This window comes from Periplaneta americana, chromosome 13 (assembly GCF_040183065.1).
Source record: "Periplaneta americana isolate PAMFEO1 chromosome 13, P.americana_PAMFEO1_priV1, whole genome shotgun sequence".
NCBI lineage: Eukaryota > Metazoa > Arthropoda > Insecta > Blattodea > Blattidae > Periplaneta > Periplaneta americana.
Window position 1 is genome coordinate 4,631,703 of NC_091129.1, and position 16,244 is coordinate 4,647,946.

The 16,244-nt window shown below is 34.3% G+C and overlaps 1 protein-coding gene across 1 annotated transcript in view; it reads left to right on the top strand.

The window, feature by feature from the left end:
• The window catches only part of LOC138711689 (alpha-tocopherol transfer protein-like), a 42,071-nt gene that overhangs the window by 1,098 nt on the left and 24,729 nt on the right, over positions 1–16,244 (top strand). The window contains exons 2-3 of the mRNA XM_069842819.1: positions 5,885–6,025; positions 8,536–8,695. Of these exons, the coding sequence (XP_069698920.1) occupies positions 5,887–6,025; positions 8,536–8,695 (299 nt within the window). The 5' untranslated portion in view covers positions 5,885–5,886. The remainder of the gene's footprint in view (positions 1–5,884; positions 6,026–8,535; positions 8,696–16,244) is intronic.

The window sequence follows — 16,244 nt, forward strand, 5'->3', positions numbered from 1 at the left end:
GTAATTTTCGATTTTCCAAAAATAATTGGTCCTAACATATATAATCAACCACCCTGACACCGAAAACCGCATTTTTTAAATTTTTGTTTGTATGTCTGTCTGTATGTTTGTTACCTTTTCACGCGATAATGGCTGAACCGATTTATATGAAAATTGGAATATAAATTAAGTTCGTTGTATCTTCGATTTTAGGCTATATGGCATTCAAAATACTTTATTTAAAAGGGGGGTTATAAGGGGGAATGAATTAAATAAATCGAACTATCTCGCTTATTATTGATTTTTGTGAAAAATGTTACGTAACAAAAGTTTCTTCAAAAATGATTTCCGATAAGTTTTATTCTTTACAAAATTTTGATAGGACTGATATTTAATGAGATAAATGAGTTTTAGAATTAAAATAACGCCATCTAAGACGGTGCAATGAATTAAGAACAAATGACTTCGTCTATAAGGGGCCTTGAACAACAACAATCGAAACAGGGGCCTTGGACATCAACAATCGAAAGCTATTAAACATAGCCTACAGAGAATGTTTCTGTGTTTTTATGAAGTAATATCAGAAGCTAAATTAACTGATTTGTATAATTAATTATTATTTCACCATTGGAAAGTGTAGTTTCTCTAGATGGACATAATACTATAATGTTATTACAGTAACGTCTGAGTAAATCGAGGACAGGTAAGATTAAAATAGCTTCTTATGCACAGAAAATTTGATAGGCTATTTTGTACAATCGTTTTCTGAATTTCTTAAAATAATATTTATGTACACTCATTTTAATCTCAGAGAATTAACGAACAACGAGAGTGTATTGATTTAGTATGCAGTAATAGTACGTTAGCTTAGCAATCCATTATTTTATAATTCAAATTTTAACTATGCTCAATTGAATCGTGTTAAAGTACATAAAATATATATGCAATAAATGCAATGCTAAAAAATTGGGTAATGAGCGAAGCAGATTATCTTTCGCTGTTGTAAAAGTTGTTCCCTGGAACAAACGTCCTATTTTAATTATGTAATTACTTTATATTTATTTCTAACAGTTGCAGCGGAGCGCACGGGTACGGCTAGTATCTTATATATCTATAATTTATCTTTATATGTCATTAGTCATAATTACACATGAACTGTTAAATCAGTGAAGTAGAGAAATATAGTTTTGAAAATCTGCAATTATATCAGAGTATTAATACGGAATAATAATCACATAAATGCTTACGTTAATAAGCACAAATCTTCTCTTTATTGTGGATGCAGTGCTAATATTAAGATGAATCATTTTAGTATTTATGAACGTATCTATTCTGAATTATTAAAAATGCTGAAGTAGTGACTGCAGCTAATTGTTTTCACTACAAGTACATCTCGATATAATAATGCGGTTTGTAGCATATGGTCTCTGGCAGCCATGATTGACGCTGTAACAGGACGTTAAGGATTTAACTGCGGGAGTATACTATGTTACTTTAACAGTGGGTTTAACATGATGTTAGCAGTTGATGAAACATCTCTTCCGTTAAGTTTACTGTTAAACTGCCTTAACGACAAGTTAAATATTTAACAAAGGTTGGTGAAACTGGGCCTGATACTAATAAACAAAGAACTGAGTAATATCAGTTTGTAAGAACTTTAGTGACGTAATCTCAATTGTCACAACACTGTTTGCTGCAAGGGGATTGATGTGAATCATTTAAACATAATCTGTTATTGTTGGTTGAGGAAAACAATAAAATTATACGGCGTGGTTCGTGATTCTGATTACAACACAATCACAGCTCAGTCATCCATAGCCACAATAAGTGATCGTACTACAGCTGTATTATAAGTGATCTGTGAGTGTGTAGTTATTATTGCGCGAAGATATTTTCCAGACAAAATTTATTTCTGTATCCTGATCCGTTTTTGAACTGTGCTTGTACAGTTTTCGTGTGGTTGTGTGTTACAATAAATATGTGTTTTGAGCAGTAATTATTTCACATATCGACCAGAATACTAGGTGAGTGATAATATAATTAGTAAAATTTAATATCTAACTTAGAAAAATCAATAAGCTTAATAATTATCAATAGGGGAAATGTTTTCCTTTTTATATTATAGCACTAGAATAATTTATAAAGCTAGCAAAAAAATAGCTTGATATTGGAAAAATTTCCATGAGAATTTATAATTATGTCAATACAATAATTCATAAACCCTAGTAACATCAATTAGATAATAAATTGTTCAATAAGAGACAAATTTTTAGAATAATTTATGATTATATCAGAGTAATTTATAAAGTTTGATTAAATAAATGGGCTAAATAAGGAGAAAACTTGAGAACAAATTTATAATTATATCAGTGTAACCTTAGTGAAACCAATTACCTAATAAATTCATTAATGAGGCACATTTTTCAGGGAAATCCATAATTTGAGTGTATCAATACAATTTATAAAGTCTAATAAAATGAATTAGCTAATAAACTGCTTCATTAATAAGAGGAAAATTTTCAGAAATATTTCTAAATACCTTAGTACAATTTACAAAGATTAGTAAAATAAATTAGCTAATGAATTGCTTAATAAGGAAAAAAATAGAATTATACCATATCTATATATATAATTTGAACTGGTAATGGAAATTACGGGAAAACGGCTGGACGGATTTTAATAAATGACCTCTCATTTTGAAGCTTAGAACTCAAAGTTTTTCGGAAAAATAGTAGTTTTCAGTGAAATGTCAATTTTTAAACACAATTTTCCTATTTTCCAAAATCCATCTGTCGTCAGTTTTAAGAACTAGCTAATAGCACTGACGGCCGACTTGATATTCCCTTCGCTTTTTTGTAAAGGAGAAGCGAAGCGAGCATCAAGTCGGCCGTGTGGCATTTCAGAATAAAACAAAACACATACTACAGTAAACAATATTATACGAAGGCCATGATCTGCAAGAATGCTGACATATTTAGAGCTCAAATTAAATTGGTTATTAAAACTTAACTTACTAAAAATAATTTACAGATTCGATTCTGTGGTGTGTAATTTTCTGGGTACAGCTGTGTATTGGATATTAAAAACTACAAAACTTGAGGTGGTTTGATGACATTATTACCATTAGAAATGAAATATTATTGTAGTTACTGCCATGATGTGAATATTTTTAATTAATTATATATATTAATGCTATATTGCTGATATGAAAGTGAAACATTTTGGGGTTATATAAGTAGATGTAGAGAATAACTTAAATTAGATTTTGATTTCTATATTTTACTGAGTGGTGGCTATATAGTATATATAGTATATGTTACTGAAAGCTATAAAACTTAAGCAAGATAATAATATTATTAAAAATCAAATATTTTTATAATTCTTAATCAAGTGGGGGTTGGTCTTTTTCATATATTTAATGGCGGTGTGGTGTATATATTTATATGCGTGGTTCTCTTCAGTATTGGCTCGAGAGAGAGTATCTTTCATTATTATGGAAGCAAATAACTTTCCGAATGTCTGGTATTCTTCATTGAAAATAAATCTGAAAAATGTTTATTTGAACGTCTAATGATCTTAGTTTTGTAGCATTTGCTGCACAAGCCACTAGTTATATAATAAATGCCTTTTTTCATTTTAAAACAATATTTCTCGTTTACTTGGAATTTTATAATTTATTGTAATGTAATATGTATGAAATTTAAATATTTGAAACAATGACTAACTTTACTAACAATATTAAGCAAAATTAATTTATTTCGGTGCTTAATGTGCTAATAATCGTGCTTTAATACTATTGGTGTAATATGAATAATGATAGACAATCCACAGTTACAAATATAATATTTTCTTGTCTTCACGATACCAACAATCAGCTTTATAATCTCTTAATTTCCAAAATACTGTTAAGCCTATACGTCTCTCAGAATATTAGACTTTATGTTAAAAATGACTTACTGCAAATTTATATTGTATCTGTATTCTGTGTATAAAATAAGAATTAATAATATAATATGTTCTGAATTTGTTAGATATAGTTTTCCAAGTCATATAAAAAAAATTGGGTATGATATAAGTGGGTGTACAGCGGTCAACTGGTAAAAAATCTTTCAATATAAATTATATAATGATTCGATGCTGAAACTGAGCAGAAAGAGGAAAAGGAATCATATTTTCGTTGGGTTCTACTTTTTTCATAATTTGATTTTTTTTTTATTTTATTTGTATTTCTGGCGGCGTGGAAGAGAACGCCTAATGACCTTAACTAGAACAGAATAAATAAATAAATAAATAAATAAATAAATAAATAAATAAATAAATAAATAAATAAATAAATAAATAAATAAATAAATAAATAAATAAATAAATAAGTAAATAAATAAATAAATACATAAATAAAAAAGAAACGTTGAACTTCGGGCACATGATGACATGTTTTCTTTGGGGATTGTGCAAAAGCCTGCATGACTGCATCAACACACTCGTTATCGGTGGAACTTCTCTTTCTTCAGCATCGCCCTTTCAACACATCTTGCACCGTTCCGTCGACTTCAAACTTGTCTTGTGATAGTTAACCTTGTTGGTGGTTTTGTTCCAAATTCAACCCTCGAACGTCGTTGAACCTCAACAACATTCTCCACTTTCCAATAACATTTCAGTATCCACTTACATTCATCGAACGATAATTGCACCGCTATGTTTGTTTATAAACAGATGAACACGTTTCCTTGTTCTCCACTGCCTTCTGAATCATAACCGCAATAATCGTGTTTATATCTTATTTCTTTGCTGTGAAATAGTATTTCAAAGAGGGTATACATCAATTTGGGACACTCTGTATAATCAAAATTTTATTATGTTGTAATTAATATTTGGCATATTTCGGTTACCAATTTGAGGCACTCTCTGTGAAAATACACTACACATTAGATACTGTTCCTCCAATCCACAAGTTCTAATGTTATTTGTTGTCACTTCAAGTAAATAATCCGCGTACGCTTATATGGGTGCTAAAAGTGTTAACTGTGACACACACATCTCACTTTTACTCGTTATTTTCACACACAAAATAGTCTCATTGCAACAATTGATCATCGACCAAATTCTACATTGACAGTCTCATTCTCATTACGTTACTTAATTTCAATTTTTTCTAACAAAAATTAGTAGTAGTAGCTATAGTAATATCGTTATTAGTGAACGTAATAGTAGTAGCAACAGTAACAAATATAAATGACACTCGGGAGGAAATTAAACGCAGAATAAGTGTTATTATTCGGTTGAGAAGGTTTTATCATCCAGTCTGCTGTCAACAAATCTGAAAGTTAGAATTTATAAAACAGTTATATTACAGGTTGTTCTGTATGGTTGTGAAACTTAGACTCTTACTTTGAGAGTGGAACAGAGATTAAGGGTGTTTGAGAAAAAGTTTCTTAGCGAAATATTTAGGGCTAAGAGGGATGAAGTTACAGGAGAATGGAGAAAGTTACACAACGCAGAGCTGCACGCATTGTATTCTTCACCTGACATAATTAGGAGCATTAAATCCAGACGTTTGAGATGGGCAGGGCATGTAGCACGTATGGGCGAATCCTGAAATGCATATAGAGTGTTGTTGGGAGGCCGGAGGGAAAATACCTTTGGTGAGGCCGAGACGCAAATGGGAAGATAATATTAAAATGGATTTGAGGGAGGTGGGGTATGATGATAGAGACTGGATTAATCTTGCACAGGATAGGGACCGATAGTGGGCTTATGTGAGGGCGGCAATGAACCTCCGGGTTCCTTAAAAGCCAGTAAGTAATTAATTAAGTAGCGGTAGCAGTATAGGTAGTATGTGGACTATCACTCGAAATGTAAGGAGTTCTCATAAAATTAATGGTGGTATTCACTTTATATATTGTAGCCATGGTCCTTCCACCCCCGTCTAAGGAGGTACTGCAACACGTAAGGGAAGAGTTTGGGCTGGACGAGCAAGGGGTGAAACAGGCAGTACGGGTGATAAGAGAATGGCTGGAACATCAACCCCACCTGCCCAATGACTGCGGTGAGTAAACCAGATGAAATACTGATTCAAAGAGAAACAAACGCGTACTTAAGTCGATCTTTGAGCTTTACTATTCTTCACGTTATCGTCAATTATACCATATCTATCAGAGTGCTGCATTGGAGTTAAATCGCTCGCTTGAACTCGGTCGAGTGACGCACCCTCGAGTGAGATACGATCAGTCGTGATACGCTCGTAATAAATAGAAGCACAGTACAAGGTCATCTCACCGACATGTCTTATCTTGTATGGAAGGCGACAGATAAGATACACATATGTTTTGCTCACACGGTAAAAATAAGGCTTTATTTTCTGCGTTTATGACAAACGTTTAATGGAACAGTCAATGGAACGTACCAAAACAGGAACATGAAGTTATAAATAAAATAATATGAAAAACTTCGATATACAGTTATTATTACTAATTTATAATTATTCAATATTTGATTTACCACGTACATAATATGATAGGTCCATACATAGTGTTCCGCCTATATACTGCGACAATGTAGAAACATTTTACAAAATATTATTGATATAGCAGTAGATTAATAACAATATTAGTACAGAGATAACGTCACAGAAAATATAATAAAACGAATAATCATGCTGCGCAACTGTTACAGACGCAAAGATTGATACATTAATTATTAGAGATTATTATTATTATTATTATTATTATTATTATTATTATTATTATTATTTTTATGACTAGAAAACTTGATACAGTTCTTGCATTATCGTGATTGTGTTCTCCGTTTATAATAATTACATTTACATCCAGTAACATCTATCAGATGTTGCAAAAAGAAAATGACTCCTGTGTGGAGGAAAAAAAAAAACATTTACCTACAACATTTATATTACATTTTAAAGCAAGTTTTGTAGTTGTACTATGGAGAGGTTAGTTAAACGCTGCAAAGTTTTTAAATGATAAACATCTATGATGTTGTATGTATGTATTTATTTACACTGCAAGTGGGCAAGCACCCGGTGGCAGTGGTATACACTATATAAATAATACACAATAAAATGATAAGCAATACACAATAAAATTTACAATACACAATACAATTTACAACACATATACAATTTTATACACAATACAATAAGAATACACAATACAATTTAACACAATAATAATAAAACATAAAATAAAACACCTAATTTTACAACACAACCTACATGATTATGTATAGGTCCTACATAAGTCTCAATAATCTTTCACTTTACTCTCATCTCATTCCCTGTAGTGGCACTATGACGCATTTCACTGACACTTTAGCACACATTTCACTGACACTCTGTAACACATTTCACTGACACTATAGAACACATTTCATTGACGCTATAAATTATCACTGATCGGAACTGTTCACTGCACTGTAAAACCATAACTTCACTGACTCACCTCGCTTCACTGATACAACAGTTCAAATAAGTCAAATAATTACAACCTTATGCATACTTACAAACAGAACTACATTTAAACTAAACATTTCTAGTCTAAGGCCCTCTTACACGCTATTTTTAAATAATTTACAATTCAAACCAAGGAAGTAAACTCGTCAGGCTAGATAAATACATGTCACCTTAAAAAAATTAAATGTTGACTGTCACCTTAATTTTAATTTTCACTTTATACACAACTCTTTAAGTTATTTTTGAATCTCCTTAAGGAAGGACAGCCCTCAAAGACAGCTGCAGGTAGGTCATTCCAATCATTTATAGTTCTATTTAAAAATGAGAATTTAGCTACATCCGTTTTCTGTTTCCTACATTTGATTTTAAAATCATGATCGTTCCTACCATAGTACGTTGGCTTTTCTAACCGAGCCGTTATGTCTACCCATGCTTTCTGACCTAGATGTGCTCTATACAATGATGTTATTCTAGTTTTCCTACGTCTGTTTTCCAAAGTTTCCCATTTAAGTTGTTTTATCGTATCGTTTCCATCTTCTCTTTTACCTTTAACAAATTTAGCTGCCATATACTGGATTCTTTCTAAGGAATTTATCTGATATATTCTATAGGGATCCCAACACGTAGTTCCGTATTCCATTAACGGTCGCACTAACGTTAGATATGCTATTTCCCTCGATTTGGGGCTAACTTTTCTCAAGATTCTCATAATAAAGTGAAGTGCCCTCCATGCTTTGCCTGTAACATTATCAACATGCACTCCCCAAGAAAGTTTGGAGTTTAAATACACTCCTAGATATTTACAACATTGTTCTTGCGGAATTACAACACCACTGAATTTGTAATTAAGACTAGTTTCCTCTCGGGTTTTACAAAATGTTATAGATTTACTTTTAAAACCATTTATTTTCATCCTATGCTTTAATGCCCAGATATAAATGTTATAAATATTATGTTACTACACAGTTCATCACTGTAACAAGAACGAATGTCTAACGCTCGGTTTATTATTATGGAATTAAGCCGTACAAGCAGAAATGTATGAAATATTTAATGGTTCTAATACATTGTTTTAAATGCCTCAACAGATGACGCCAGACTGGAGCGGTGGATCATACGCTGCAAGAACAGCCTGGAGAGGACCAAGCACTCGTTGGACATGTACTACAGCCTGAAGACGGTTTTGCCGGATATGCTGATGAACAGGGACCCGCATGCCGACTGGTTCAAGACGTCTATTAATATGGGGTAACATTTATCACAGAACTTCTATTGGTTTTGTACGTTTTCCTCAGTGTAACTGTGCTTATTTCAAATTCATTTTCATTGCAACCTATAAATCACATTTTCAAAATGAAATATACAATTAACCCTAGGATGGATGGCCTCTTGGACTTACATCAATGCATAATGGGAGCCTCAAAGGCCCCCATTATAAAATCAATGGATATTCTTATGTTTTAAGTTAAATTTCAATGTTGTGGTATTTTTATTCAGTTAGTTATTCAATATAGTGCTATAATAGAATAATTATACACTATGTATATGTTTTCAGCAGCTAAATATGATAAACATTTCTCTATATGCACAAGTTCTGAAATTATAGTTCCATTATATAAAGTGGTCCTGCGCTGTGTCGTCGTGGTCTAAGGCATCCTGCTTAGGACTCGCGTTACGAAATGCGCGCTGGTTCGATTCCTCATGAGGGAACAAATTTTCTCTTTAAATTTCGGCCAGTGTATGGGACCGATGCCCACCCAGAATTGTGATGCACTTGGGGAGCTATGATAAGTAGCGAAATCCAGTTATGACAGCCAGCTGTAACGGCTGGGGGAATCATCGTGCTAACCCCACGATACTGTCATTCTGGTTGGATGATCGTCCACCTCTTCTTCGGTATATGGACGTGAGTTCAGCAGCCTGCTGGTCGGTCATGGTCCTTCATGGACTGTCGTGCCTCGGATTATTATTACATAAAGTGAAGTCCAATGTCCTTTACTGAAAACAGTCTTCCCAAACAAGAACACTTTGCTCATTGCGCACATTCTTAGAACATTTTGAACAACACTGAGCAATTTTTTTTTCTAAGTCACATAGGCGCAAAAAGCATCTTCTTTTTGGCATTATTCTTGCATGAAATCCATATCCACCTCCTGAGACCGTTTGAGTCTTCACCGGGCAAATGCTTGAAGGACATTCATGTTCTAGTTTGGATTGTTGACTCTGTGCTTCATATGTGGTCTTATAAGTTCAAGGTTGTCACATCGCGCCAAGTTTGTTTCTTATGGCTGCTAAACTTCGTCCTTCCAGATTTGTACAGTATACAATATGCTACATTATTAGTTGTGATGAAGTAACTCCATCCATGCTTCGGTATACTGACGAATATTCCTCTTACGACACCTGGAGAAAATTTTCTAATATTGTGAGTAGCACCCGGTTAGAAGGTGGTAGTGTTTTACTCCATTGAGTTCCGTCACTTCCGATCAGAATGTTCACAGGCAGGGAGTATTTCCTGTATGATTGATTTCAGATGCTTCATCACTACTATAATATTAAAATGTTGCAACAATGCCACTAGGGTACAAATGTCCGAAGTGTCAACATTCACATATTAGCAGTAAAACATAAAATTGTATGGCGCCGTTCAAGTCTAGGCGCGTGAAAATAATCTATTTAATACCCTCGAAACTTATTGCTGTACCACTAACCAAGAATGCCGAATCCCTCTTAATAATGCAAGGTTTTTTTCTCAAGATTTTTTTTACATTGTTACAAATTGGCAAAATGCCTAAAAGTAAGTAAAATCAGATTATCAGTCTCTCTGTATACAATAAAAATAAGGATTACTTCTTAACATAACCTACCAAATGTCAGCTTCAAAATGAGCTCCCGTTCAATGTTCTGCAGTAAATGGTTCCAGAGTTCTGAGCGCTGAAAGAGGCTTGTTTTTTTTATAAAATACGCTAAATTTGTCGCTCAATAATACGGAAACCGTTTGACTTTCGATATCATATTTTTTGAAAATGCACTCTCCTCAGCACCTTGTATAAGTAGGGAAAAAATTAGAGTATAAAAAATTGCGAAGTTTTTTACTGATCGATTTCATATGAAATAGCCGGTACAGTGTCCATGTGTTTCACTTATACATACTAGGTTCAAAAAGTTCCCGGAATTTGCTATTATCATAGAAACAACGTACCTTAAACACTATTCTACAGCATTCCCTTCAAAATAGCTGTCTTCCGCCACAACACACTTTTGCCAACGCGTGTAGAGTTTCTGGAAGCAGGTCTGGAAGCCATTTTGTGAAACCCGTCTTAGTGCTCTCGTCGCGTTTGCGATAACCTCTTCAGCATTGAATCTCTGTCCTTCCAGATGGGGAAACAGAAAGTAATCAGGTGGTGAGAGATCAGGAGAGTATGGTGGGTGATCCAAAGCAGTTATGTTGTGCCTGGCAAGATGCGCGTTGAGCAGGTGCATTGTCATGCATAAGGAACCAGTTGTTTTCTACCCACTTCTCTGGACATTTCCTTCTCACTGCTTCCCGGAGGCGACGGAGGATTTCTACGTACAATTCTTTCGTTACAGTACGACCTTCTGGAATGAACTCGTGGTGGATGAGACCCTGACAGTCGAAGAAAACTTCCAACATAACTTTACCTTTGGAAGTGTCCCTAGGAAATTTTTGCTTCCGAGATGTTTTCGATTTCCTCTCAGATGACTGTCGTTTAGGGACTGGGTCGTACAAGTAGCACCAAGTTTCATCACCAGCAATAATTTTGTTTAAGAAATCACCATCTTCATCAGCCATACTGATCATGTCCCCAGCAAGAGTCATTCTTGTTTCTTTCTGTTCTGCCGACAACATTTTCGGAACTAACTTCTGAGACACGTAATGCATGTTGAGATGCTTGTGAAGAACATTGTGTACACTTCCGACTGATATTCCGATCTCTGCTGTTATCTCTTTTATGGTTTTACGTCGGTCGTCCCTCATAACATTACGCACACGCTGAGCGATTGCTTCATTTGTTGCAGTTGTTGGTCGGCCGCTGCGTACGTCATCTTTGATGCTATCGCGGCCACCAGAAAAGCGTTTATGCCAGGCATACACTTGAGTTTCTTTCATTGCTGCTTCGCCATATGCTTCTTCCAACAATCTTAATGTCTCTGCAGGAGTTTTGTGTAACAAAACACAGAACTTGATGTTTGTCCGTTGCTCTGTGGAAATAATTACAAAATGCCACGAACAAACAAAACACTATGATAAACAATTGCCTACAACTCAAAACCAACAATCGTCATTATCAACAAACTTTAAGGAAATGACATCATGAATGTTGCCAACAAAACAAATGTATAATATCCCTTGTTATATATTAATACGAAAAATGGTAGTAAAATTCCGGGAACTTTTTGAACCCAGATGCTAGGCATCACTCCTGCAGTTAGCGGCAAGGAAACGAACCACAGGCTGAGGGAGAAAGGAGTGCTACCAGGGATAGCAAGAGGTCTAGAAGCAACGGAAAAGGTGCTCCTCTTAGCCTAGCCGTCCACTGGCACCGTGAACGGCCGAATATTTGTTAGGCCGTATACGGCCGAATGCCGGACAACCGGCAGAAGAGCCGATCGATCGTCCACTGGAGCCGACACTTCGGCCGTCAATTATCGGTTGTATGTCCTCGTGCTACATGCTTATACTTAATGCATACATACATACATTTATACATACATACTTACATACAGCCACAGGCGTGGCTCAGTCGGTTGAGGCGCTTGCCTGCCGGTCTGAAGTTGCGCTCGGGCGCGGGTTCTATCCTCGCTTGGGCTGATTACCTGGTTGGGCTTTTTCCGAGGTTTTCCCCAACCTTAAGTTGAATGCCAGGTAATCTATGACGAATCCTCGGCCTCATCTCACCAAATACCATCTCGCTATCACCAATCTCATCGACGCTAAATAACCTCGTAGTTGATACAGCGTCGTTGAATAATCATCTAAAAAAAAAAACAGACATATATACAAATGGCTTTTAAGGAACCCACAGGATCATTGTCGCTATCACATAAGCCCGCCATCGGTCCCTATCCTGTGCAAGACTAATCCAGTCTCTATCATCATATCCCACATCCCTCAAATCCTTTAATACTCGTATTATTCTCCTATTTACGTCTCGGCCTCCCCAAAGGTCTTTTCCCCTCCGGCATCCCAACTAACACTCTATATGCATTTCTGAATTCGCCCATACGTGCTACATGTCCTGCCCATCTCAAACGTCTGGATTTAATGTTCCTAATTATGTCAGGTAAGGAATACAATGCGTGCAGTTCTGCGTTGTACAACTATCTCCATGGGTAAGTTTCATCATCTACACCTACAGAATAAACTTCTAGAAGATAGTGCTAAGTTTTTCGATTACTATCGGATGAATGTTGATACATTTCAATATATTTTAATGTAATTCGTTCATCAATCTCAAAATGGTCAAATTTCAAAGAAGTTGTAGTACCTGAGAAATGTTTGTCAGTGATAATAAAGTAAGTAGTACATGAATAATAATTTGTTAAGCCTTAAAAGTTTTAGTTCACTTGTTTAATAAAAAAAAAAAGATCTGATTAATTTTTCGGCGTTCATGGCGAAATTTATGGAAACAGTGACCACGTGTTGCTCTGTTCGTCCGAATGAGACCGGAAAATCCCATCTGAATGGAATCCAATCGTCATTCGGCCGTCTTCGGCCGTCTTCGGCCGCAAACGGCCGAATAGGGCGAGTGTAATGGACGCGAGCCAATGCATTCTCTTGTTGTGGGATCATTCGGCCGTGTACGTCCGTAAACGGCCGAGTTGTTATTCGGCCGAATTCGGTTCCAGTGGACGGCCAGCCTTACAGGTCAGGCGAGAGAAATGGTTTGTAAAGTGCGGGACTATTTGGAGAGAGAAGAGAAAATGGCGGGCCTCTTATTCCTGTACAACAGGTGGCAAATAGTACTGCAGAGGCTCTCAAAATAGGAAAGAACACCATCATTAAAATAGGAATGCAGAAATTTAAGTTGAATAAGCAAGATGATGGACCTTCCCGACTTGAAACCCCGGGAATGAAAAGGAAAGTGGAAAAACGGGTGACAAATCTAGATGCCTTTCAGGAGAATGCAATCCGGCGGTATATATATTTATATTACCGATGGGACAAGCATCTGACGTTAAAAAAGCTGCAAACTTCGCTTCGAGAAGCGGATCTTTTCCACGGCAATGTTTCTTCTCTGCAAACTGTCTTATCCAGCTAAATTACAGCAGACGATTTTACAGACTCTTATTATGCCTCATTTCGATTATTGTGACGCTTTATTCAGTGATCTCAGGGTGGATTGTAATGTCCGCTACTACGATCACATTTCGCCTTCTTTCGATAACTTATCGTGGCTCAGGTTAAATGAGAGGAGAAAGTTACATTCCCTTTCTCTCTTATACCGAATTTTGCACACCTCTTCTCCCTCTTACCTATCTGTCCGATTCCACAGTCTTTCTCGGTATCATAACTTAAATACTCGGTCACAATATGATAACACGCTAGAAATACCACTCCACACATCATCTCTTTATTCTTCATCTTTCACTGTTGCTACTTCTCATCACTGGAATTCTCTGCCGCCTGAAGTCTAGGGCTGCCGAACTTTAATTTCCTTTAAATGTAAATTAGAAAAATATCTTTTGATGAGTTGCCAGACCTAACGCGTTGCAAATATTTAATGGAATGTGTTCCATTGTATTTATTTTTATTTCATTTTTTTTTGTTTCTTGTTTTTATTATCTAAATCGTGTTTATTTATCACTTAACGCCAATATGTATTCCACTGTGTTGATTTTTTATTATTAATCTATTTTTGTGTACATTTTATTCAGTTGTCGGTTTCTGGTTTAATTATGTAAATCCTACTTAATTGTAATATAATAATAATATGTATACTAATGTGTTTATTTTTATTTTTACTGTGTACATTTTTTTATTGAATTATCGGCTTCTATTTTTATGTGATTCGTATTTGATTCTAACAAATTAATATGTATTCCACTATGTTTATTTTTATTTTATGAGGTAAATTTTATGTAACTACCTCTTTTGATCTCATTATGTACCTAGATTGTATCAGTATGTAATTACTTAATTCCGATCCAGTTTTATGTTTAACTATGTAAGCAAGTTTTAATCCTGGTTGAATGTAAGAGAAGGCCTTACGGCCTTAACTCTGCTTGGTTAAATAAAGCCATTATTATTATTATTATTATTATTATTATTATTATTATTAAAAAGTTTAGGTTTCAACTGTAAAAAAAATCAATTGTCGTAAGATATTAATGGAGAGAAATTATCGTTAACACACTATGTAACATATTCGCATTCATTCATACGTTTATTATTATTATTATTATTATTATTATTATTATTATTATTATTATTATTATCATTATTATTATTATTAAAAAGTTTAGGTTTCAAGTATAAAAAATCAATTGTCGTAAGATATTAATGGAGAGAAATTATCGTTAACACACTATGTACCATATTCATATTCATTCATACGTCTATTATTATTATTATTATTATTATTATTATTATTATTATTATTATTATTATTAAAAGGTTTAGGTTTCAATTATAAAAAAAAATCAATTGTCATAAGATATTAATGGAGAGAAATTATCGTTAACACACTATGTACCATATTCTCATTCATTCATACGTTTATTATTATTATTATTATTATTATTATTATTATTATTATTATTAATATTAATATTATATTAGTCTGATCAAAGACTACCATATGATACAAATTTATCAGTTTACGATTTCGTGTCAGCTGCTTAGTTCCAACACGACAGACAGGCGGCGCAATGAGCTGCACTGCATTACAGCACAACTTCACAACGTTGCTCCCTTTCCGCTTGTGCGAGAGAGAACTGTCAATACCTTTCTAGTGTTGTATAGACTGTAAGTTGTGTCATGTAATTGATTAAGTTGATATGTAATTAAAACAAAGGCACCTCAAGAATAGGAAATTACATTTTTGCATATAGTGGTAAAGACAAAAACAAGAGAGCGAAAGCCGAGTTGGAATTTTACTCCACGGTAAATATGAACAAAATATTGTCGATATAGATTATATTAATGAAAGCATGATGGTAGTAAAATTGAATTTAAGTGGAAATCTCCTCTATATATTTAGTGTATATGCTCCTGACATAAATAAACCAAAACTAGAACGTGCAAAATTCTATGTAGATCTGCAAGATCAATTAGATAGAATTCCTCTAATGATCGACTGCTTATAATGGGGGATTTGAACGCTAGAATAGGAAACAATGTTATTAATGGAATTAATCAACGTTTTAATGAAGAAATAATTAATGATAATGTAGACATGCTAGTGGAATTTTGTTGTCAAAATAATTTAAGGATTAACAATACATTCTTCGATCATGACTTAAAATATAAATACACTTTTAGAGGTTCCCGAGGTACGGAATCTGTAATAGATTATGTAATAACCAACAATGTTTAAACCTACGGAAATATTAGATGTGAGAACACTGAATTCGGCAGACATAGGCACTGATATATGCTACTGCTTGGTAAGCTAAGATGGGATCTTCAGATAATTAAAAGGCAGAAGCCAGAATATATAGATAAATTTAACATAGAATCAATGGACCATGCGTCAATTAGACGTTTAGCATATAAAATCGAAGAAAATAAAATAGATATTAATGATAACGAGGAAACAGCATGGAATAAGAT